This window comes from Tachypleus tridentatus, chromosome 8 (genome assembly GCF_004210375.1).
Source record: "Tachypleus tridentatus isolate NWPU-2018 chromosome 8, ASM421037v1, whole genome shotgun sequence".
Taxonomy (NCBI): domain Eukaryota; kingdom Metazoa; phylum Arthropoda; class Merostomata; order Xiphosura; family Limulidae; genus Tachypleus; species Tachypleus tridentatus.
In genome coordinates this window covers 72,679,706-72,707,062 of record NC_134832.1, presented here as the reverse complement: position 1 = coordinate 72,707,062, position 27,357 = coordinate 72,679,706, and the positions used below count along the sequence as shown (strand labels likewise).

The 27,357-nt window shown below is 34.8% G+C and overlaps 1 protein-coding gene across 7 annotated transcripts in view; it reads right to left on the bottom strand.

Moving 5' to 3' along the window:
* Positions 1 to 3,504: 3,504 nt before the first annotated feature.
* Positions 3,505 to 27,357, bottom strand: part of LOC143222661 (uncharacterized) — a 42,589-nt gene continuing 18,736 nt past the window's right edge. Inside the window, exons 1-6 of one of the 7 annotated variants that reach the window (XM_076449457.1) lie at positions 22,073 to 22,622; positions 20,451 to 20,503; positions 15,005 to 15,229; positions 6,157 to 6,219; positions 5,812 to 5,973; positions 3,505 to 4,306 (exon numbers count right to left, since the gene is read on the bottom strand). In XM_076449457.1, the coding sequence (XP_076305572.1) occupies positions 4,278 to 4,306; positions 5,812 to 5,973; positions 6,157 to 6,219; positions 15,005 to 15,229; positions 20,451 to 20,478 (507 nt within the window). In that variant the 5' untranslated portion in view covers positions 20,479 to 20,503; positions 22,073 to 22,622 and the 3' untranslated portion in view covers positions 3,505 to 4,277. Of the gene's footprint in view, positions 4,307 to 5,811; positions 5,974 to 6,156; positions 6,220 to 15,004; positions 15,230 to 16,280; positions 17,803 to 20,450; positions 20,504 to 22,072; positions 22,623 to 27,357 lie in introns of those variants that run through there. The other 6 variants (XM_076449458.1, XM_076449463.1, XM_076449460.1 and 3 more) reach the window with 6 other exon arrangements.

Genomic DNA, 27,357 nt, shown 5'->3' with positions numbered 1-27,357 from the left:
TATGCACAAGATTACAGACACAAAATTTGAATACAGTGTCTATGGGTGTGAAACAAAAGGCTGTTGAAGGTTCGTTGGGAATTTATGAAAACTTAACACTTTCATACACGTTAAATGTTTTTTTTCCGATAGATACCTCTTCTCATATGATAGCTCAGTGATGCTCTCCATATAAAAAAAATGTTTTTGCTCGTCCTAATCTCGAACTCCCACTTACCTCATGTTTCATCTGAGCCAATACTCCAGTTCTCCACCAACAGATGCGTGACTAATTTTTCTGTCTCAGCTGAATCCAAGAAAAGAAGTACCAGAAATGGAGAGGAAAGGTGGGAAGTGTGAGTCGAGGTGTTAGTGTAAGAAAATATTACGATATCTTACCTAAACTCACGTTGATTTGGTTGAGGAAACAGTGAGTAATTTATTTAGATGAGCAACTTCGGAAAGTTTCCAAATTCATCTGTATGGAGTGTGATATCTCTAGCTAGAGGAACACACGTGGGGGAACGCTCGAGAACCAGGTACAGTTTTCGCCGATGTTGAAAGTATGTATCACTAAACTGGGTGTTGAAAGGATGATGACATCCTTAATTGTAGATATGATGGCTGAACCACCGTTCCCATGGTAGGGTGTGGTATCGTAGCCAGTAAAATACATCTGGATTAGTCTGTCTCCTTTCCTTACCAGACCTTGTGGGATCACTATATTGGAGAAGATATGACAGGGAGTTCTTAAGCAACTAATAGTATTTAGTTGGGCCAATATCTTTCTAAAACCAGTTCTTCAACGAAGTAACCAGCATGACATTGTAAAATGGAGAGTACCCACCAGTTTTAACGTTCTCTGGTATACCACAAAAGTAAAGAGTTATATATGGAAATGAAAAGGAAGGAACTACATGTATAGTTTGTCCAGAAGTCGCGTTTAAACCAGAGAGTGGTGACAGCGGAATGATACATTTGACACTGAGTCTGATGAATAAGTGATATTTAAAGAGAAAGTACTAAGACAGGTATTCTTATCTCTCATTCTTATCAAGATACTACACGAGAGTCTGGAAAAAGATAACGATCTCACTAACTCCGGTTATTATAGACCGATTAGTCTTCTCAAAACCCAATAAGGAACAACCAAAACGCTGGTAGAAAAAAAACAACAACAACAGGCAAACAACAGACCATCTTGTTGTACTTATTGAATCCGTTTACCGTGGTTTCAACCGCAAACAATCCAGTAGCCACTTTCCTAGACATTCAGAAAGCCTGATTCAGTCTGGCACAATGGCCTCACGTTTGAAACACACACCATAGGTTTACCACCCCGGATTGTCTGATGGTATCCACTTTTATCAGGAATCGTAGAGCTAAGGTTAAAATTCACGAATCACGTTCCATCCCTACTAATTTAACTGCCGGAGTACCCCAATGTTCAGTACTTAGTCCAGTCCTGTACAACATTTATGTCAACGATATACCATTCCTCCCTCAACCACACGTTAATATCACAGTATCCCGACGACATGGCTATGTGGAGTACCTCCAGTAACCCACATACTGCTGCACCCAGAATCTAAACGACTCTAAACACTATATCACTGTGTTCATCGAGGAGAATAGAACCCTGATTTTAGCCTTGTAAATCCAAAGGTTTACTACTGCCCAGAGGGGATGGAGGCTAACAATACCGATTTATGAAAAAATGTAAAATTGAAAATGTATAATAATGAATATACCTGTAGGTATAATGAAAGAATTTCCACAATAAACTTTCGTAATTTAATAAAGAGATATTGAAATATGTGGGCGATAATTACTAATTCGATTAAAATTCAGTAATAAATCTAGAAGGAATTACGCTTTCGGAAAAGAACATAGCCAAAGAAGAGTGTTCGTGAGGCTTTTAAATTATGATATAAAATTTTGTATTGTTGTGACAATTAAACTGTATATTTTAAAAGTAATTGGGCTATTATCCTGTTTAAAATTTTATTGTTCGATTTTATGTTTTGAACTATGCATAAGATTTTAAACTTTTGTTGATTTGTTTGCTTGTGAACTTAAAGCTGTGCAATGAATTATCCGAATCTCACTACATAATGAAAAATATTTGTAAGATTTAATAATTTTGTATATGTGTTTAGTCAAGATTTAGTTCAGTGTTAGATCGTAGCATAATTATAAATCGTGTTATTAAATTTTATAATAATGTTTATGTTAAGTTTTTCATCAATGTTTAAACTAATTTACATTTCAATTACAAGAGAATTTATAATTATACAATTTATAATGTAAAATCTCTGTCGTAATTACGTCTTCATTAAGTCGTTGATATAACTTTCCGTTTCCTCTTGTTCCTGGTGTTGTTCAACAATTCTCTTTCATTATTCATGTTTTTTAACATTTTGTGAGTCCATCAGTCATCTTTGTCTTGTATAACGCAACTTCTCATGAAAAGTTATATCGAATTATGTTACAGTTAAAAAATTTCATTTCAATTTACATTAGGCTAAGACGGTTTTATGAAAGGTGATTTTTCCATATAGTTCGAGATTAGTTGACTTTATAATAACAAAACAACATATATCAGCTTGTTAGGGAGTGAGGCCAAAAAAGAACCAAGCCAACTTACGCGAAGTTTGGCATTATCAACTTGTCGTGGACCGAGATCATCGATAAAATATTCAGTTCCAGACCAGATATCTCATTGTTGTATGTAAGTTTTCAAAACCTCTTCTAGATAAACCATCATTTGTACAGACTATTAGAAATAACCGTTATTGTGAATGGTATTGTTTCTTGTGTTTTTTTTGTATATTAAAATATATTTCATTTAAGAAAGAAAATTGTGTGTATCTATCTTGTTGGCAAATGTTGTAACTTTGATACATATTAACAGTTAATTAAATACTAAATTAAAATTAAAATTTCGGTTATTTAAAATAGTAATACACATACGTTATGTAATAATTCATATACTTGTCCGAAATATATAATAATGAGTAGAGTAATTAGTTGGGGACTCTTTCAGAGAAAAAAGATAGAAATAAATTGAAATAAAAATGTTATTCAGTGCCAACAAGATATGATCAAACAATTAAAATTAAACTAAACACAACAATAAAATGCAATACCTACTTGTGCATATAAAGTTTCCCCTCTCAACAAACTTTAAATTCCTTCATACGTACGCAAGCATGCAATTATTTCATGACAGCTTTTTAAGCGGATCATTCACGAACTTCAACAACAACTCAAAAAAGAAATGTTACGAGCATTAGATCGCGATTTCGAACATGATGGAAACGATCCTAAGTACCTCTCACCCTTAAATATGTATTGTAAGTTTCGTAATATGCTACCTATTTCTAAACCCTTATAATTCATCATTTTGTTGTTATATCATGTAGTATATTAAAATAGTCTTTATGTAAATAAACATAAGATGGATTATCTTAGTTACATCTTAGTTTTACAGAAACAGATGTACAGGAAATATTTTGATATCTAACATCAAATATTAAGATATTTTGTTATTGAGTTTTTATACATTTTTAAAACATATGTACATAACCAACCGATAACTGAAAGTTTTTTACTCACATATTCCGTTCTGATATCGACATATTCCGATAGTACTTTATCTAATTCAAGGACAAGATGTTTTTCAACGTATGATAATTCCCTCTTTTATCCACCAACACTGTTTCCACGTGTACGGTTATATATACGAGTAACTCTAGCCCTTCATTATACACCGCTCTGATCCTCAACCATGGCTATAACACATACAGGCCAGTCAGTGTACAGCAGTTAGATTTTATTCGAGAATCAAAATGGATTAATAATAAGTATACGCTGAATGGTGAAAAAAAAACAAATTCTAAATTGTAGGGTAGATGTATTCTGTACGGAACCAAACCTTGTCAATAAGTTTAGTGAGTGTTACTATCATGGGTATCACCCAGTTGACGTATGTAACATTTGTTAAAAAAATATTGTATATTAATGCGTGATCCAGCCAAGATTATTAGAGATATTACCGTATTACCGTTATGAAAGATGGAAGCGCCAACATGAATATTTTCCTCAGAGTGACTAAACGAACATCTTTACAGCTGACTCACCACTTCTCACGCGTGATTGAAATTGTGCAACACATTTGAAAGTTAGGTCTGCCTGTATTGTGGTATAGTATCGTTCATATATCAGTAGGAGCTAACAATCCATCTCTAGGATAGTTTCTCGTTGATATTGCGGATGAATTTGATGTAGGTCGCATCTCATCGTGGGTCAATGGTGGACTGAAAAACTACGCATATCAAGGTGTTAAATAGAGAAACCTAAACTTTTCATCAGTGAAGTATATAGTTTTGAAAATGTTTAACATTGAGCAACAATCTACAATTCCTACAAATTTAGCCCTTAAACAGCAGCCATCATCAACTGATCCTGCTTCCTAGAACATTCCCACTGTTTAAGGGTTAAATAGAATATATTGAAACTATAAGACACTCCTAATAATCATTCGAGAAATGATAAATAAATAAATATGATATTTATAATATATTTTCATATTAAACATTGATAACAACCTTTACAATTTGACAACTGTAAAAATAGATTTTTCTTTACATTTTAAACAGATAATTAGCAAAGAAAAATGACGCTTGTTATATTATTTGAGTTCCTTACTGGTAGACAAGTAGTACAGTTATGTAATAACTACAACTATATAGTTATATAACAGGAAATCAGTTAGGTTTTCCAACATATTTACATTGTTAGACAATATAGCAAGAAACCTACTGGCTTTTCATTCCGAACATACGTTATTAAACTATATAAGAAAAAATCTCAACGTTTTCTTTACGATAATTTACATATTATACAACTCAGTAAAACACAGTTAGTTAAATCAACTTCGATTCACTTAACTTGTAAGGATATGTAACACAAATTAAACAAACCGTCTTTCCATTGACTACCTAATAAAGCCAGTTTGTTTAATCGCTATTCACTTACTGTGTTAAGTTTTATAATTAACAGCTTCACTTATTATGGTGCATAATTATATTTTACTATCGAATCGTATCCACTGAATGGTAGTTTCTGCGTCTTTACAACACTATTAAAACAGTAATTTTACAAATTTCTCTTTACTGTAAATTTCCCAAATAAAGAACGATACCATTTTGACCACAAACACTGAACGTCGTACGTCACTACTGATGAAGTTTTTTCGCTTACTTGGAAACAATTCTTTCCAATAGTTTTATTCAGAACTTATGAGACGGTGCTAACGTTTTGATAATCCAATGTTATTATTACCTTATATTAAAACATTTGTTTTGTATTTTGACAAATTATTGTATTTTATCACAAAACGACATTATGTACACAAAATAAACATATTAAACATAGATTTGGGACATACACTGTTTTAGTTAAATATCTTTACGTCTTTTAGTAATAATGTGACGCACACAGATGTGATATTGAGACACCGTTATATATGTTTGTTTTTCAATTTCGCGGATACCTGAACGAGGACTTTCAGCGTTAGCCGTTCCTAATTTTGAAATGATATGCTGGTGGTAAGACAGCTATTCAATACTATTTGTCATAAACGTTTCAGTCCATCTTTAAAAACAAGTAGTAGGATTTCCAAGTAAAAGCAAAGCTTTTTAATGCATTAAAAACCATGAAAGTTATGAAGAAGTATCGTATTATAACAATCTGCTTGAACAAAATAAACATTTTTAAAATGTTAAGGAAACAATAAAAGAAAACTTTAAAACCCTTTTGTTCCATTACTTCTACAAAGATCTTCATTATCAGCTCCTTCTTCATCAGTAATTTCGTCATCAGGACAAGCTACACAGGCGTCAGCAGCAAATGATGTCATGTAAGTCCCTCCTGGACACGGCAGGCAGTGAGTTTGGGATCCGTTATCATAGTGTCCAGGAGGACATGGATCTAAAAGCGTTAAAAGTACATAACTAAACATTTATTTACCCAGTGTTAATTTTATTGTTCTAACAACGTCTTTAGTATCAAAAAACGTATATGTTGAACTAAAATTCCATATTTTTAAAAGTCTTTCATCTATTTGTGTTTAATGTGAACAGTTTAAAGTAATTGAGTATCACATATACTTACAACACCTGTTAACATCTCTTTGGTATCCACGAGTACAGTTGAGATTCTCGGCTGGAATATACACTGGAGAAAACAACAGAGAGTTAATATTTTTATTAGCACGTTTTGTGTCACCGTTTGCATTTTAAGGTTTTCACAATGAGCACGACGCACTAGTTATAATATTAAAAATAAATAATGTTGTAAAATAACAACATAAATGTTACTTTTCGTGAGAAAAATAAAACGTGTCAAAACAGTTTCTTAACAGTAGACTTTTGTTTCTTTATGTACTTCCTGATTAAGTTAACTAATGAAACTAATCACACAACCTTGGAAATTTATGAAATTACCCACGATCTTTTTTTTATGTTATATCTATAGGTACATTTGATTTCCGTTGGTGTTTCCCTTGCAAAATTCTTATTTGTCACAGTTAAACTGTCGTCACTGTTTATGTTAATATCAGTTATGAAAATACAGGTTATTTTGGGAACATTACGTTGTTAAAATGTATCAGTGTATGATTGTGTCTTGCAAGCAACAAAATATCAAATAATATCCTTATAATGCAGAAGTTGCATGAAATGCATTCCGAGAAAAATTTTTCATTTAAAGTTAATATAAAAGTAAATCGTTAATTTTTTGCGGATTTATCAAGATAAATAATATTGCGATCTAACACCTTTCACTGTAAATTTAAAGTATTGTTTATTCAGAATACGTTCTTAAAAAACTTCGTAAATATGATTTGTATCTTTAGAGTACAAAATATTTTGCTTCAACATTCACAAGTTGAGTTCATTATATCAAAATAACTTTGGAGCCTCATCACTTCTCTCTACAGGTTTACCATAATTCATCTAGTCTCTGATCACATAGAAATCTGTAATTCTTACATCAGTGACGTGACTGGTGTGTCTGTGTGTACAATAACATGCATATCCATCTAATTACTCAGCGGTTAGAAGATTGAGATACTTTTTTACGTACCGTCGCCTGGGACACTTCAGCGGTTTTTATTTCTGACATTTGTGTTCGTACGACTTGTTGTAGGTCTTTTTCCGAATTGTTCGGGCGAACTAAAATTATTTCTTCGATGCTCTTACGTACAATAAATATCTTTATTTCGAAAAATCTAAATTCTTATTTGAATATATTTTCATGATATGGGTATATAAAAATTTACATTGGAAAGGTCTGTTGCATACCTTTCCCAAAAGCTACCAATTTTCGGTTACATCACACCATTTACGAAATGTTAAGTAATGTCATAAAGTTGTTCTGATAAATTCTGTTCTGCCGTGACTTTATATCAGATTGAGTCACATTACTTGCCAGGTTGCTTATTCAAAACTGTTTTGGTATAGCCTACTAATCTTATAAACTATAAAGTATTATTGCTATGAATATCAGTGGCACCCTCTCACTAATACTGTATGTTTATTACAGGAGTACCGATAAGATTACGAGTTCGTATTCATCACTACCCTAAAATAACTCTTTTCAAGGCATCTTTAGCATCAACTGATGGAATGTGATGCATCTTCCAAGAGTATATTATGGCTGTCAATATCAACATCTGCATCTTGGAGTTGGACAATATCACCCATTACTGGAGTCCTGATTAGATGGATCAGTATATGGACGAACAAAGAGTGTAGTATTGATGGTAACATTTGAAGTAATTATATGTGGATATGTTTACCAATACTTATTCATACCACACTTCAACATCGACATTTCCTCTCATGAAAATTAAGAAAAACTGATTTCATGTTATCTCTAAAGTAATAATTCGTTGTAAGTACTTTTAACATTATTGTAATAATCTATTTCATGCATTTATATTTCTGAGGAACCCACTTGAAGCTAATAAATTTTGCAGACGTTCTACAATGGGTAATTTAAAACTTTTTATTACAGAATTCATATATAGTTCGATGTTTCTAGGTTATAAAGCGATTAGGAAAGATATTTGAGATAACGGTGATATAGAGAAACCTCAGTCAACAACACGATACTCACCCAGCCAATAACCCCAAATACAATAAACAAAATATTTAAATTCTTGTAAAAAATAAAGCAAATACAATACTAATGTCATTTATAAAATACTTTATGGCAACTTCCACGTATTTTACGTCAGAGAAACAAGCCCGAAACTCAAAACAACATTCATGTAACACAAAGAAATACAATCTCACGTTTTTAAATTTAACATTGCAACTCAAATAAATATACTACATGTAACATTTAAATATGAAACAGAGAATCCAACATCGCTAGACGATAAATCAAATAATTCCTTGTAATACAAGAGCAAACACACATTAAACCAATGTAAAGAAACACTTTTATATCTATATTAATAAAACTTAATAAATCTTGTTCGATGTATTATAGTTTGAAGATGATACTTTTAATTTTCACGATTTTATAATTTACAAAATATTCTGAGAATACTAAGAGTACGAGGTCTGTTCAAAAAATACGCGGACTGTTTGAATTGCGCGGCTCCAGTTGGTTCCAGTGGAATCCGCTTGGTGCCGCTAGGTTCGCACAGATCAGCTGATTACGACGCCAATTCCCGATTGCAGATATCTTCATTTGTGTATTAGCTACGCGGTTTTAAGTGAAGTGCGATTTTTTTCGTTTGGCGGATTTCAGAATGAATGACCTGAAGGAGCAACGACTTGCTTTGAAATTTTGTGTTAAACTTGGAAAATCTGCGACTGAAACTTTTGCTATGCTTAACACGGCTTACGGTGATGTTGCTATGAAGCGTACGGCGTGTTTCAAGTGGCATGAACGTTTTAAGGATGGTCGACAGTCCATTGAAGATGATGAGCGTCCTGGACGTCCTTCCACGTCAACTGACGACCCACACGTCGACAAAATCAACACCCTGGTGCGGGCAAATCGACGTCTGACTGTTAGGGAGCTTGCTGAAGAGTTTGGGATATCAGTTGAATCTTGTTACGAGATTTTGACAGAAAAATTGAAGATGCACCGCGTTGCTGCGAAATTTCTGCCTCAAAACTCGTGCGTTTTTGGCCAAACACTCGATCACTGTTCTTCCCCACCCCCCCTACTCACCTGACCTTGCTCCTTGCGATGTTTTCTTGTTTACCAAACTCAAAAGATCCTTGAAAGGAAGAAGGTTTGAGGCGATTCCCGAGATTAAGGCAAATGCGACGAAGGAGCTGGAGGACATTACAAAAGAAGCGTACCAGGACTGTTTCAACAAGTGGAAACGCCGTTGGGATACGTGTGTGCGTTGGGGAGGAGAGTACTTTGAAGGAGTCCCAGACCTGTGACTTCTAAATAAAGTACATTTGTTTTATGACGTCAGTCCGCGTATTTTTTGAACAGCTCTCGTATATACCAGAACATCAAAACTGAATCAGAAGAACTTCTAACAAACAAGAGCATCATTTCAAGTAATATTGTGTGTATAAAGGTAGGCTGGCTTCATATAAGCTCCCCCTCTCCAAATTATCGTAATGCAAATAGTATTAATAGGAAATTACACGAAGGTTGTTAAAAACTATCATATAAAAATAAGACAGTTCAATTTTCATTATAATTAAATGATATAAAAGATAACGTATCGTTTTATGAACGAAATCGATAAAAACATAGTTTAATTAACGTAGATGGGAGTATTTTAAAATTCCTATCTGGTGCAGTAACAACAGTTTGATCAGCAGAGACAATTCCATAAAGAATTTTTTTACTTTGTAGGTGAACAAACGAATAATATGAATTATTTGACTCAACCAACTGAAAACCATGATTAGAAAAGCATACAGATCATTGGTATCACTAATATATCAATACATATCACAGAAAAACAAAATAAAATATATAAAACAAGAGCTGAAATGTTAGCTTTCAATGACAAAATTCAGAATAATTGACAGTAGTTTGCTTTTATAGTGGAAAACATAGATCGGTGTTAGCTATGTTAGAAAAAGCGCGGTATGTGACCGCAAGTTGAAAGTTAAGTTCTTGCTTTCTACTCTAAGTAAGCTATCAAATCTATTAAACAAAAAGATTACCTCACACTTACAGTTTGTGGTCCCTACACATAGTTATCAGATTTTCATTTATTACACGTGGACTGATATTACTACAGCTACAATTAGATGTACCTTGAAAATGTTTAAATAAATTGAAAAGAAATGCACTTATTGTAGCTGTTTTAATATCAGTCCACGTGTAATGCATGAAAATCTGACAACTATATGTACGGACCTTAAACTGTAAATGTGATGTAATCTTTCACTTTTATCTAATATATTTGATAGCTTACTTGGAGTAGAAAGCAAGAACTTAACTTTCTAATTAACTGTAGAGAATGAAAAGCTTTTCGAATGATCAAGTACACATAGTTTTTCTTATAACAAAACCACATCGGGCTATTTACTGTGTCCACCGAGGGCAGTCGAACTCCTGATCTTAGCGTTGTAAATCCATAGACTTACCGCTGTCCCATGGGGAGACTATTTCATTAAAACAATAACTCCATGAACATAGTTATTTAATGTTAAGTGTTAACTGATTTTATCTGTTGTCAGTCCAAAACTGGTTGTTTATCAGTTCGATTATAAGACTATAATCGTAACGTTTTTTAATTAATGATTAAATGGTACAATAGATTATATTACACGTTTTTAAGCTGTGAGTTTTTGTTTCTATTTTTCTCTGTAAATATGCACTCTACTTAAACTAAAGACATACTTATACGACTTGGATTTAAATGTATTCATAAAGAATGTGAAAAAACAACGTATTTGCGAGTCACTTGAAAATACTGAACCACAAGAATAAGAGGATCAATTTAAAATAAAACACCAGTTTTAATAAATGAAGTTTTAATTAAAATTCCTTTTAACCAAAGAAATTATTCAGTCACATTTATTCCAGTTTAAACATTAAATCATCGTGTAATATCATTGCTTCGCCAACTTAAACATTTTCTACCCATCCTGTACATATTTTACATAAAGAAAAAATATTTTTTATTGCTATAAATGAGACCGACTAACGGGTTCTAGCATTAAAGAAATCTCCTATAACGAGATTTTCGCACACCACTGACTTAAAATCGGTTATGAGCAAATTGAAACAAATGAGGCAGAAATATTTGCAAGCAAATGTGATGTTAAACATAATTATTAGGCTTCACTAACCTCTGCACTCCCCATCAAAACCTGATACTATTAAAGAAACATCCGTTTATGGTAAGAACGAAAAAGGCCTGGCATGGCCAAGCGCGTAAGGATTACGACTCGTAATCAGAGGGTCGCGGGTTCGCGCCCGCGTCGCACTAAACATGCTCGCCCTCCCAGCCGTGGGGGCGTATAATGTGACGATCAATCCCACTGTTCGTTGGTAAAAGAGTAGCCCAAGAGTTGGCGGTGGGTGGTGATGACTAGCTGCCTTCCCTCTAGTCTTACACTGCTAAATTAGGGACGGCTAGCACAGATAGCCCTCGAGTAGCTTTGTGCGAAATTCCAAAACAAACTAACAAAGAATGAAAATATCTAATTTGTATACGTAAAAATACATGTAGAGCTAAGTTGTTTATGTTTGTGTGCTTTCTTTTAGCAAAGCCACGTCGGACTATCTGCTGAGCTCACAGAGGGGATTCGAACCTTTGAGTTTAGCGTTGTAAATCCGTAGACTAAGATAGCAAAAAAAAAAGAAAGAATAGAACGGCAGTGGTATCAACAGTTTGAAACTACTGTGTAGAAACTTTAGATAGATTGAAAGTGTAGTGTATCAGTAAGATATCTTTAGAGTTCAAATTTTTAACCAAATCTTTGAATTCATCATCATCATCTGCCACTCGATTCCTTCAAGGAACATAGGGCCGCAATCACTGCGGTTTCTGTAACAGGTTGATTTAAGTGAGTAGGTTGTTAGCCCATTGCACCGATATGTTCCTAATTTAGAAGTGTAAGACTAGAGGGAGGGTAGCTAGTCATCACCACCCACCGCCAACTCTTGGGCTACTCTTTTACCAACGAATAGTGGGATTGACCGTCACATTTTAACGCCCTCACGGCTGGGAGGGCGAGCATGTTTGGCGCGACGCGGGCGCAACCCTCGGATTACAAGACGCACGCCTTACGCGCTTGGCCATGCCGGGCCAATCTTTGAATTCCTAAGGTTGAAACCAATGAATACAAATACTTTACAAACGATAATTAATGACAGAATTAATTTTCTTTTTTCTTCGTATGAACATATCCGGCTTGGTTGTTTGCAAAAAAGTAACACATAATATGAAATAATTAAGTTAAAAGTGATACTATTGTCATCATAATCTTACGTATACATGGGCAATATAAAGAATTTTGTAGTCAATACACATGTAGAAACGGGCAAATTTACATAATATATGAATAAAACAATATATGATTGTTTGTGAATTTCGCACAGAACTATCTGTGATAGCCGTCCCTAATTTAGTAGTGTAATACTAGAGGGAAGGCAGCTAGACATCACCACCCACCGCCAACTCTTGGGCTCTTCTTTTACCAACGAAAAGTGGGATTGACCGTCACATTATAACGCCCCCACGGCTGAAAGTGTGAGCATGTTTGGCGCGACCGGGATGCGAGCCCGCGACCCTCAGATTACGAGTCGCACGCCTTAACAGCTTGGCCATTCCGGGCCATGACAGCATATGAATCAAGATTTACATGTATTTATATTAAAGTTATACAAAAATATTTAGAAGTACTTTTTCGAGATTTGCGACTGTAATATAAATCCTTTTCACGTATCAGCCCTCAAATATATTCTACCATCATGTTTTCGTTGTACACGCTCCCAAGTCACAAAAGCAAAGTTTGAAAAAAATAGACCTTTTCCATTTACTTTAGGCATAAGCAATTAGGAAAAAAACATCTTGTGCCCAGGAACAAGAAAAGGTAAAAATTTTCTTACATAGTGTGATATTACGTATACACAGGTAATTATTTTTTAAATCAATACACATGGTGAGTGAAATATCAAACGAAAAGGTTATGGCTGAAAGACATTTAAAAGCAAGATGGACGATTTCGATTTAGATGTTATTTCTGTTAAGTTAGTGTAGTTTAATAAATGAAAATATGGTCTAAAAAACCATGAATTTACCTCTGACATCATGTTTGTAATCACCTTCACGATTTTTTGCATGTGTAAATTCCCGCGTCTTCAAACTGGATGTTGGTTAGCACTAATTTGCCACCGTATTTTATTTGCGTTCTCTCACTATTAATAACTTGTTCATTGAGATTTAAGTACCAAATAACTGGTTCTTCTCTTGCTTGGTTTGAACATATTAATGTAAGAGTAGAACCACGTTCAATTTCGTAGACGAATGTAAAACCTGAAACAAGCAGGAAACTACCGAAAATATAAAATAATTGAGTGTAACTAGCCATTGAAATCTCTCTGCACTGTACGCTTTGTAAGTCACTTTCTGTATTGTTTCTAAGTGAAATATCAGTGTTACTATGCGCATAATAGTATTCTTATTTGAATGACGTCATGAACTGAAGTAACATTGTGAGATAGAAAAACGTTTTACTAACAATAATGATTGCAAAGTTTATTGTTTTCTGTTGTGTGAAAGACGCTTGAACAGAGAAATTATATTCATGTTTATGTTATGCATAATTTAGATTTAATAAACAATAACAACACTTGCCTAAGATTCCAACTTGAAATTTAGGTAAAAGCAAATAAAATTTATACGAAGTTTTGTTTTGCAATTTCTTCTGACAATACAAGTCTTAGTCGGTATTTATGATATCAACCATAATAAGACTGCTAACAGAAATCTCATGATACACATAAATTATAATTGAGTAGTTATAAATCTACAAACACCGTAACAAGGCCCGGCATGGCCTAGCGCGTAAGGCGTGCGACTCGTAATCCGAGGGTCACGGGTTCGCGCCCGCGTCGCGCTAAATACGCTCGCCCTCCCAGCCGTGGGGGGTGTATAATGTGACGGTCAATCCCACTATTCGTTGGTAAAAGATTAGCCCAAGAGTTGGCGGTGGGTGGTGATGACTAGCTGCCTTCCCTCTAGTCTTACACTGGTAAATTAGGGATGGCTAGCACAGATAGCCCTCGAGTAGTTTTGTGCGAAATTCCCAAACAAACAAACACTGTAACAATATTTAAATTAAAAAATCAGTTAAAGAATATTTACATATATAACTTATGTGACGAATACTGCATTCTATGGTGTTATATAGAAATTAATGACTACAATTAGCTGTATTAATATTTTGTTCTTCAAAATTAATAAGATTTCAATAAAAACTTCGGTTTTTGAAACGTAGATTTATATTTTTATAAATCTTCAATTTCATAAATATCTTGTTTCGTATTCCTCTTCGTCTTTGAAGTGTTTTCTTGAATATTAAAGGAGGTCCACAGTGCAGATTAACAGTATGGGGTTCACTATAATGGAACGTTATTTCTATACGTATAAGTCTTTGGGCCCTTTTTATTGTGGCTGACATTTTAATTAATAGTTCTGAAAAGATGTCTACGAATTTGTGTCATTCGCTTATTCTAGAGTAATGGATGTCAGGTCTTTTTCTAGATGGTAGATAAAAGACAGTAGAGTTATTACTACATGCTCAAAAAATTAAAAAGAACTTCTAACCTGTGGCATTTACACAGCATTACTTGTGATGGCAATAAGTTTCTTAATCAATACGCTACATAAATAACGTAACTACATAACCAAACTGGCAAAGTACAGAACTTCACAATTTGAAAAACAATTTTTTCATTAAATCAATTCCCTTAATTCTACATTAAAAAACAAATCAGATCATGACACACATACCTGCTACCGGATCCACAGCTTGCTTTGCTAGTTTCCTAAGAGCTGCAGCAAAAGTTGAAGTTCTGGGGGCATTCAAAGCAGAATTACTACTTCCACTGTTGTGACCAATCATGTTATTAACATGTTGCCCAGGATAAAGAGGGGAAATAGCTGCCATAGTGTGAAGACCAGGTTTGGGAGGGGCATGCATCGTTAGAGAGGGAGTCTTAGAGCCATGTGGTAACTCTGAAGACAAAATCAATCATCAGTTCAGGCAGTTAGCTCCAATGATCTCCATAAAACTTAAGAGCTTCAAAGAAATTATGGATATATACACACACATAATACAATTCACATGGTTTTGACACACCTATCAATTTTGTCTTTTCAATTTCTAACTTTCAGTAAGAGACCTTCCATGCCATTATAATCAAAACAAAATATATAACTTGTGCTATTTTCCTTCATTGTTTGTGTATGTTATTAATTTCCTTCACACACTTGGTTGTGCATCAAACGAAGTTTTATATGTCTTATAGTTAACCTTTCCACCACAAGTTAGGTGGGTTTAAAATTTAATTTCAACATTATTCAAATCACACAAAAGGAGCTCTCAGTGAAAAGAAAGTTAACCCTCAAACTACTGATTTGTCTTAATTTGTTCATTACCAGTGGAGTCCATACATATTGTATCATACTAAGTATTGTTATATTTTTGTTCTCTACACCATTCAGTGTAAACATATGCCAAAGAAAAAAATGCACAGTCACTAACATTCTTCATTGAGTTTGTAAGAGACACAAGTAGTAATTAATGGAATAACTGCAATATTAATGTTATATTCGTTTAAATTGTAACAAGTTATTAAAGTCTCTCTGAACGACAAAGGCAAGAACTCAAAAGTGGTTTTGGTATGAAAAGTTGACAAGAACCCCCACTGGTAATTCTACGATTGAACAATAAACAATTGTACTTTTTTCCATGTAAAACATCATACACTTAATCCATTTATGAAACAATTTATAACTAATAAAGGTATCAAAACGTATTTTTTTCTGTACCTGTTGCGTTCATATACAAACAAAGCAGAAGTAAGGTTCCCTTATGAACCTGCTAAATACGTGAAGGAATGATCTACATCTTTTCTGCATACCCCTACAGATGTGATTTCTAATTTAGGCACGTGCGCTATACACCAATATGTGAACAATCCAGTCAACAAGTAGGTTAAACAATGACGAATTTTAATTTTTTAGCATAAATTTACACGAATTCAAAACAAAGTGTTCTACTTACATGTGTTAATTGGAAACACCCACAAAAATGTTAGAACTCTGGCACCAAAGGTAAATCATTGTTGGAGGTCTATTAGAGTTTTTTGTAATACTAAGTCTCACAACCAATCGCACCTTGACAGTCGGTCGCTACGGTCGCCAGCCAGCTGTCATTGTTGCGCTCTAACACCTGCCCTATGACGCAGCAGTTATCTCACGTTCGAGCCACAGGCGCTGTAGTAAAAGTGCTCGGTTTGGGCACGCGCCTCGCACGAGGCACGGCAGATAGCAGCAGGTGGTGCGGTGTGCAGTAGACGTTCTTCTGTGACACGTAGGTAACTAACACAGAACCTAAGTCCTCAACACTCTGTATGTATCTTCTGATTTTGTAGCTTAATTTGGACAAGAAAAATCACTTTATACTTTCAGGGGTATATATACAAGATCATAAGTTTCATACAAGGTCAATAATGCCCAAAACACCATTTCACCGCAGTAATGGAATGTTGTTTTATAAAAATTATACTATAAAGCCTCGTGCACTGTGTATGTATGTGCGTTTTTTCTTATCGCAAAGTCACATCGGGCTATCTGCAGTGTCCAACGAGGGGAATCGAGCTTCTGATTTTAGCGTTGTAAGCATGAAGTCTTACCGCTGTCCTACTGGGGGGGTGGGGTGAACTCGGACAGAAAAAGCAATACCGTTATTGTGACACATGTGACGCATACAACATATCAAAACCACGATAATATCCGTAATACAGAACATCAAACGACGTACAAGCTATGAAGAACGAAGGTCATTTAAAAATAATTAAATACGCCCATTATTGGCGATCCAGATGTTTGTCAACTACAAACCCAATTGTTTTTTGGCAACCTGGTTTATGTTTTCTGTGAACATAAAAGATGCGAGTATTTTTGTGCGGAACATGCCATATATAACATATTACATTCTGGTTAGGAAGTAAATACGCAGGATCACCTTCAAAAGTTGTAATATTTTCAAACCAGATCCAAAACTCTAGAGCTTTTGAAGAGCTAAGGATGAATAATAATAGTCAACTATCTGAAAAGCGCTCGAATGGTGGATCTCGTTTGAAAATGTTAACAACTTACACATACCTTACTATGTCCGGTACGGCCAGGTGGGTTAAGACACTCGACTCATAATCTGAGGGTCGTGAGTTCGCATCCCCGTCACATCAAACATACTCGCCCTTTCAACTATGGGGGCGTTGTTATGTGATGGTCAATCACACTATTCGCTGGTAAAATAGTCCAAAAGTTGGTGGTGGGTGATGATGACTAGCTACCTTCCCTCTAGTCATACAATGCTAAATTACAGATGGTTAGCGCTGATAGCCCTCATGTAGCTTTGCGCAAAATTCGAAACAAAACAAACCATACCTAATTGTACTCCACTGTATTAACCAGCCATCTCATCCGCTACTTACTTCCTATCGTATAATTTGTACTTTTGTCGATAATATGACGCAGAAGAACTTGAAAAATAATCCAAACATTGTCCAATCATTGCCTTGGTTAAAAACTTAAAACTGTGTACATAACGTTAATTTACAACCTTTTTTATCACTAACATTTTAATAAACATATCAAATCGTCTATCGCTCTTTGAAATTATATATTGAACTGAAATATATTAGCATTCTCGTTAGAAGTGGATTATTTTATGTAGTTCTAATATGTTCAAAACAAAAGAATTCACCGTCTTGTTTGTTTGCTTCACAATTTTTATTCAAAGCTACACAAAGATCTAATACTAACCGTTACTAACCCTGAACCGAAACACTAAACGTGCTAATCATCAACATCCACTGTTAATTCTTCAGGTTACTCTCGTCTGGGGTTTTATTGTTACTCTTTCGACACGTCCATGTTTTTACGAGAATAGGCTACGAACCACAAATCCTCGGATTCACAGTCCAAGCACGCTAACCACAAGGCATTATCAAGATATAGTTATAATGCACAACACTAACAAAAATAAAAAAAAAAATCAGTAACTCTGTACAACGACAACGACTTTCATAACCTAGAAACACTTCACATGAATCGCATTTTTTGGAGAACACTTTAAAAACCTGATATCACACTAACTATCACACGCTATAATACACTTCCTATTCATTCTAACTTCATTCTAGCTTCCAAAAGGGCTCGAGTTCATTTTTTCAATTACCTAAAATTTTGATGCAACATTAATTCTTCATATAACAAAAAATTCACGACTGTATATATTTATACGACTGAAAACAAATAGCTTTAAAGTTTCACGAATTTCATAAAGAGTATACCGGCTGAAAACACCATTAACACCAAGGGTACTGAAATTATAAAAGAAAGCTTTCTGATCTTCATAAGTAGATACCTTAGAAATGTATTGCCTTCCAGTGGCACAGCGACATGTCTACGGACTGACAACGCTAGATTCCAGATTTCGTGGTGGGCAGAGCACAGATAGACGATTCTGTAGTTCGGTGCTTCATTACAAACAACAACAGATATGCGTATTTAATTAGTTGTACCGATGGCCCAGTTAACAGTTTACTGTGATCGTGAGTTTTTATTACTTTGTAAAAACTTCCTTTTTTGTTAAACATTACATATAAATATACATAAGCACATTAAAGTGATTTTTTTTTACTGTATCGTACTGTGAGGTGCAATGTGGCATCTGTATGAAAGGGAGGGGCATCCTGGTGAATAATGTACATATTTTGATTTGTACACACGTTATTATTAAACCAATGTAAACAGAAGTAAAATTAATATCGGTAATCAGTCCGTGTTGCCAGTTATTATAATTATACAATATTTTGATTATCTGAAACAAATGTATGCTTGGTTCGCTACAACTAGAACACTACCAGCTGTAGCTCTCAGCATCCTAAAATGCCTACAGTATGCTTATTGTTGTTGTTATTATTATTAGTAGTAGTAGCAGTGCATTTTCGTATAAAATCACTTAAATTCTTTGTGCAGAAGGAAAGGTCCACATCTTCTCGAGAAGACCTCTCCCACTGCGTAGTGCTAGCTACGCCTCAGCCTGTCCTTATATTCTTTCCTACTTTTAACACTTCGTTTGTGCAAAGATTCGTGAATTTTTACGATGGCCCATTCAAAATGTTCGCATCACCTGATGTCAACCGTAAGTCGTTCACTCCAGTACCGTTTTATATAAACCGCAGTTGAGAAAAGGGTTAAGTGATTTTCATGGTATTGCAGCTGCGGTTTTCGTAAGGCTGATCTACACAGACAATCCTTATTTCACCTAGGCATTAATGTTTGTAGTTTTAGACAAATTATCTAATAAAATCTAAAAATCCGAACTTCTGTTTGTTCTTCAGCTTTCGATCTTTACATTTCTTTTGATTGGAGAGTCTTATGATAGTCGTAAGTTTTGATTGGAGAGTCTTATGATAGTCGTAATAATAGTCGTAAGTTTTCTTCTGAACATGAATACGCTCATCATGCGTATTCAAGTTTTAAAATACATAACATGAATAACGGCTGACTTACCACAACTGTTTCGCTCAGCTATAAATCATCGACTTCTTTTAATGCCAATAGGTACGACATATTACATCACGTTGAATAATTTTACGTCTCTGTTATCAACAGTCAGTCTATTATCACTCTGTTTGATGAGCAAAAAAATACACAACAGGCTATCTGTGTCATGCCTACTGCACGGATCGAACCTTAAATTTTAAAGTTATAAGCAACCTAAGTTCCTGCTGAGCCATCATCGTGAGGGGATGGGCGAGTCAAACACCATAAAAAAACTGACCAAAAAAACAAAAGGGTGAAGTCGCTCATTTTCTTTGTCACAGTAAAATATGCAGGAAAGCCGTACCTTAAATAGTGGGATTAATCACAGTATTAGTGAAATTGAGTCATTTGTTTACTGTTAGAAGTCCTTTAACGAATAAACAGTGAACCCAAAAGAAAGTCTTGTCCACAAACAGTTTAGAAAGATATATTTAATAAGCAGATGGGGTCTATGGACGACACAGATAATTCTTGGGTTAAACCTAAACAGTGTTTTCCGACATATCGGCACACAGAACATGTTTACAGGTTCAACGCAGATATTATGTTTATAAACAAGTTTTAAAATGAGTTTTTTTTTCTTACAAAGAAAATCAAAACAAACACTATCAGTTACCTTTTGAATTTATACACAGACGTAGCATCTACACACTTCGGTTCATTCAAGTTCTAAGGGGAAACGAAAGCAAATAAAAAGTACTTCACTTAGATATAACATCACCAGCTTTATACAACATCAAACCGTTGTCCATCACCATCTGCACCAAAATTACACCAACTCCTTTAAAATATATTCTTTTTGTTTCTGCACAACCTTAATTAAAAAAATTATTTATTTATTGCATATAATTATTATGGTTCAGAATGAAGTAGGAAAGTGAGCGCACACAAAACGCACACAAGCTTCGCTATCTGCTAAACACGGTTGCACTGAGTAATTGACCATATTTACCTACACATACCTTACCCCCCAAAGTCTTGGCGGTCCTGCTGGAAGTATGTGTGTGTTAAGTGAGTCATCCATATGAATTTTATGTTAAAACAAAGACTTTCACAAAAATCCTATAATGAAATATCGTAAACACAGCTCCAGCAATCCTTTTCCTTAAAACCGCGTGTTCAACAGTTGTAGAAGTAGAAACTCATAAGTGTATTCCAAATTAGTAACACCTGGGTGTTGAAGCCACAGTTACAACGGTAAGTTATCAGAAACTGTAAAGAAACAACTTAGATATACATGTGAAAAAAAAAAGACAACCATCATACATCATTATATATCAAGGGTTTAATAAATATCCCCCCCTTCGGAATATCCTCAGAAGAACCAGACTTCGTCACACACACTTTTAAATGAAATAATCAACATATAAGCAAACAGATAGTATTTTTAATCCTTAGGAAAATGTATCGAGAAAAAATCGATCAGTTAGTAAATGAACGCCATGCTCAAATTCTTTCCAATCGTCCTGAAATTACCTAAATGTAATTTATAAATCTATTATCGTGACATCAGGCAAGATGAGTAAAACTTAAGTCGATTTTAAAAACCGGATGGAAATTGAAACGATTTTCGTCTAATCGATTTCCAGTACAGCGAGTGACATTTCCAAAAGGCTACCAAGCGATAAAAGCTAGAAAACTACAACAGTATATAAATCAGATTATTATTTGAAAGGCTATACTTAAATATCAGAAGTTAGTGATAACAAGTTCACGAAGCAGTGCATGGGTTTTTTTTAAAATATATTTAACTTTATTGTTTAAAGTTTGCATAGGAAAAAAAGTTAACATATTAAAGGAAAATGGAGTGGAATAATTCCATGTGACTTGATACTCAACTTTTAAAAGATTATCGTTAATAACTGTACATCTTACAAAAATTAAATTGGGTGGGTGGATGTACACTAAGTAACAACAACCTGCATAAGACCACTGTTACTTAAGTTTGATTTCTTCAATATACGTTATATTGTTTTCTATGCTGACAAAAAACACTGAACCTTTTATTAACTATATAATTTAATTTGTATTCAGTGAGTGTTTTCAAACATGTGAGAAGCCAAATATTATAATGAATGAACCTTCTTAGTTAAAGTAGGTTAAGCAGTTGAAACTAAAATGACACGTTTTTTACTGATAGTTTTTAACTATTATCATCTTGATAACAATTCACATACAGTAATTGTCTAATTAAATCAAAGACAAAGAAATGTACTAAAAAAGATGGCAAACACTCACATTTGCGTGCTCACCTAAAGTCGTTGATGTCTTGACTTGTGGACACGTGAAATTTCCCGAGATTCAGGTTTTTGGCGATATGAACCTTACACGTAGTCGTAAAAATTTTTGCCCATACACAGTAAAGTGTTCATCCCAAAACGCATATTTTTCCTATAGTTAACACAATCGCAGTTAAAATGATCTACCAGTAAAATACTGTCCTATCACTGCACGAGTCCCAACTATATTGTTGACACCATTCTACGTAACAGTGGCGGTCCGACCTGAGGTTCCGTTCATCGATTGAAGAGAATCCACTACGTATACATGGGAGCTGGGCAGCTGGATAGCAAGCTCGGCTCTCCAAACGTGACGTGAAAGACAACGTCGAGTGAGTGCTTGCGTTCTGTGTGCACTGTTACATTACGCTTGCCAAATCCTAACCAGCTTGCACACCCTAACAATAAGGTTTTCTTCCAATACGACTAAAACGTATGGTATTTGGCGAGGCGAATTTTCATGGTTCGTTTGTCAACTGCCAATGTCCTTTTTTAAAATAAAAAAAAGGACAGAAACTTTATAGTATTACGTATTACGGTATTTCTACTCAAAAACCTAAAACGTGTAATTAGAAAGTTTAAGCTCAAAACCAGTTTCAATAAAATAAAGCCTAAACGACTATTCTGTGACACCATCAACCGTACAACCACTGTAAAGATACGTCCATCAGTATCACATGGTGCTTCACGGCCATTATCACGACAATGCTTTAAACGGTGACTTTCCCAACTGAGTTGTGGGTAACAGCCCAAGATACTTTGTCATATGTTAAACAGTTCGTCAAAGCGTAACGTTATTTGTTGAACGCAGAAAAAACATACTTTTTGTTTAGTTTTATTTAAAATTATCGACTTTTGCATATCTATTAAGTTATAAATGTGTGCATTAAGCTTGTATTGTTGGCCAGATACAGCTCACAATCTTCAGTGATTTTATTCTTCATTATTGACTTTTGACTTATATACAAGTTAAACAAAAATAACTGATTTTATGTTGTTTTATTGGAGCAACAGATATACGAATGAAAAAGACGAAATGTTTCCAAGAGTGAGGTAAGAAGACAACTGACGCCCTTTCACAAGAAGTCCCGAGTTAAAATAAACTATTCAGAAGAAAATAGTCTTCCAAACTCTTACCTCTATCTCGTTCAATCTCTTTTCGTTGTTTTTTTTTGCGACTACCAATATATTAAATTAAGTCAAGGTTTGACTTGTTTCTTCGTAAATGTTAACGTATTACTTGTTAAAATTTGAGCCGTTTCTTCGTTATTATCAACAAAATGAGTCTCACGATTCAATTTCTTCGTTATTATCAGCTTAGTGTATCATGGTTTATTAATTCGTGATACTGATCGTCAAGGTTTCAATGAATGTCACAACATAAGTCAGTGACAGCCTAGTGGACGTAACGATTTGAATCATTTTCGTCATGACCGTTAATACTCTGAGTGTTATGGCTTGAGTGTTTTTTTTATCGTGACTGTTAACACTTTGATGGGAAAGGTTTGAGTCCTTTACTTGGATTGTTCCTTCGTGAATATTAACGCACTGATTATCACAGTTTGAGTCGCTTCTTCGTGATTATAAAGGCACTGAAAGTGTGTTTTTGCTATAATGGATATAACTTCATGTGATAAAAAAAGGTTGGTCAGCTCGAGTCTTCAAAAAGGCCATAATTCATTTTACAGACAAAATGAAGTACGGGTCGAGAAGGTAAAAACACAAAACAAAGACCCAAGCAGTAAGGAAGATACAGTGAGTTAAATGGTCAAATCAACTAAAGTTAATTATTGTAAAAATATTAGGTGTGGTACACTACTGTGAAATTAAAATTTTACCTGTAGAAAGAGAAACATAAAGATTAAGAAAGACTCAACCCCGCGACTACACTCAGATACTTCGAACTTCTCTAGTTCACTTATTTTGTTACTCACCGTCCTTGATTACTTCTTTTAAGGGTTAGCACACAGGATTACACACAAACGTGCAATGAATTAAAACACACACAAACCAGTGCTTTCGATGATGTAAGATTTACAAGTTATGGTAATCCAGAAGGCTGACTAAAATATTTATTTGGTTGGCGAGGTTAGGGGTTCCATTCGGCTAATATCAAACGTAACTTTAGAGAAAAGAAACACACAAATTAGTTACCAGATGATAATAAAACTGTTAAATTGATTAATTCATAAACATAACGCAATCTTGACAGCCTTCAAGTTATTTTTACTTTAACCTTAATGCGATCTTGACAGTTTAATCATTTTTACATGAACATGATATGATCTTGACAGCCTTCGACAATACAATCAGCGTGTGTACATACAAATTGTTAAGAGTCGAGCATTAGTTGTTTCAGTATTTATTCCCACGATAGTGTTTGTCTGCACATTTTTATCCACAACACATTTCACTCAGTACTTGTATTCGAAACACAGTTCTATATTATTCACGTTTTGTACATCATGTTCGTACAACGTTATATTTTAATAGCAACAGATTTTTATTTCAAAAAGCTTTACATTTCTGTCAGTGGAGTGTGGTTAATTATGGTCATATTGTTACAGGTTATTGATAGTGTCAGTGGAGTGTGGTTAATAATGGCCATATTGTTACAGGTTATTGAAAGTGTCAATGGAGTGTGGTTAATTATGGTCATATTGTTACAGGTTATTGAAAGTGTCAATGGAGTGTGGTTAATTATGGTCATATTGTTACAGGTTATTGAAAGTGTCAATGGAGTGTGGTTAATTATGGTCATATTGTTACAGGTTATTGAAAGTGTCAGTGGAGTGTGGTTAAGTATGGTCATATTGTTACACGTTATTGATAGTGTCAGTGGAGTGTGGTTAATTATGGTCATATTGTTTGTTACACGTTACTGATAGTGTCAGTGGAGTGTGGTTAATTATGGTCATATTGTTTGTTACACGTTACTGATAGTGTCAGTGGAGTGTGGTTGATTTATTCGCTACCCATTTCTTACGTATTGGGTTCGAGTTCAAACTACCTGCCACAATATTATTTCGTTATACGTTTTACTCAGCAGCATGATTGTTACACATATGTTAGCATTACGTTCACAACCCCAATCCACAAAAGATTAATGAAACTTTAATGCAGCTTTGAGATAAACAAAAGCACTAAAAATAGAAAATAAAAAAATCACGAGAAACAGACAAGAAGTGCCACCACTAGGGAAACTTATTAACTGTTCTGCAATGATGTCACTTTCTAGAAAGCATCAACTTTTTGTTGTACAGTTATCACTTGTATATTACCTGTTGAAACTACATGTTCACAAGTTTGTACATTGTTTGTTAGATGTCGGGTAAAGCTGCACTGGCGCAAGCCAACCCCAATACTAAAACGGTATACTAGAGGGAAGGCAGCTAGGCAACAATGCTCACCGCCAACTCTTGGGATGCTCTTTACCATCGAGTAGTTGGATTGACTACATTATAACGCCCCCAAAACCTAAAGGATGACGATGTATACATATACAGTTCTCGAATTCAGTAAACTACAAATGTTAAAAACAAAATTCAATGATGTTATATAGTGACTGAAACTGTGCTTAATGGTCAGTGAAAAGGAATAACCTTAGAGACGTAGCACTTCAGTGTTTAAAAAACATTGATATGATAATTCAACTTAATCAATGTACATGCTACACACATTACATGACTATCATGATTTTTACAGCTCAGGACTAAATTATGATGTGTTGTTACTGAACTCACAACAACGCACACACCAAATTCTTGAGTCCAGATTCCAGCCAACTCTTTGGCAACTTCGTTTAGCTGAATAATTGTACTAAACAACGGGATACAACTATTGATAATGATTAAGTTGTTATCTGTAGAGATTTTTTCGTTAAACGCCTTAAGTTGTACGACCATATAAAATCACCGTTTACGACCAAAAAATGGATCTTATTTTGAAAAGTATCTTGCTGTAGTTGATTTTACACGCTGAAAAGTTTCTTCGAATTTCTTTTTGTTTTATAACTTTCTAATGCAGGGGTCACCAAATTACGGCCCTCGAGGTCATTTTGTCTGGCCTGCCAGCAGCTAGCCGCTTGGAAATAGAAAGTGACATTTCATCAAATGTCCGACTGTCATAACATAATAAATCACACTTTGGTCGCTTTAAGCTGGCAAACACAAGACGTTATGATAAAAAGAAACAAGGCTGTCACGTGCATTTTTAACCAATTGGAAAATACTTTTGTCCTTGTTGCCCGTTTATTCATATGGAGGCACGTATCTATGAAAGCATTAGGATTTCGAAAACAAGTACAGAGTTAACCCTCGTCCTATCGACTCGTCTTGTAAATTCAGCGGCCTAGGGTTACCGCTTCAGTTAGCTCATATCTCTTAGTAGTTGGGTTATGGCCGTTATGCGCTTTTCGTAACTCGTTCTTAGGTAAGTGTCGTGGCAAACGTACGTTTCAATATATTTTGTTTGTGCGTTCTTGGACCAGTACAATACTTTTCTCACAGCGTTCTGTGTTTTTCATCTTCAAATCCTATTTTTTTTTCACCCATCGTTATGGCTGCTTTTAAAAGAAGAAAAGTGGACTCTGAGTGTCGTGCTTTCAATGAAGAATGGGGAGAAAAGCACTTCTTTGTGGAAACAAAAATATTCTCTGGCACTGGATGAGTCTACTGATCTTTCGAGTACGTCAAAACTTCTCGTGTTCTTTCGTGGAGTTAATTTGGACTTTGAGATCACGGAAGAGTTGGCATCTGTTTGTAGCATTCACGGAAGAACAACTGGAGAAGGCATTTTCATGGAAGTGCATAAAACTTTGCAAGTCTATAACCTTCAGTGGAATCAGCTTAGTTGATGGTGGAAAAAACATGGCTGGAGTAAAGAAGGATCTGATCAAGAAACAGTTGGAAGATCTTCAACTCCCAAGCGCTCTCTTCATACACTGCATCATATATCAGCAAGCACTCTGTGGAAAAGACTTAGATATTTCTTGCGTACTGAAACAAGTCATTTCTGCAGTGAATTTCATTCGGGGTCTTGCACTTAATCATCGCCAGTTCAATGCGTTTCTTGAAGAAATTGATTCGGATTTTTGTGACTTGCCTTATCACACGGCAGTGAGGTGGCTCAGCTGCGGTAAAGTCTTGTCTCGTTTTTATAAGCTGGGAAGAGAAATAGATATATTTCTTATCGAAAAATATAGAGCCGATCCACTTCTGTCGGATCCAACTTGGTTGTCAATTT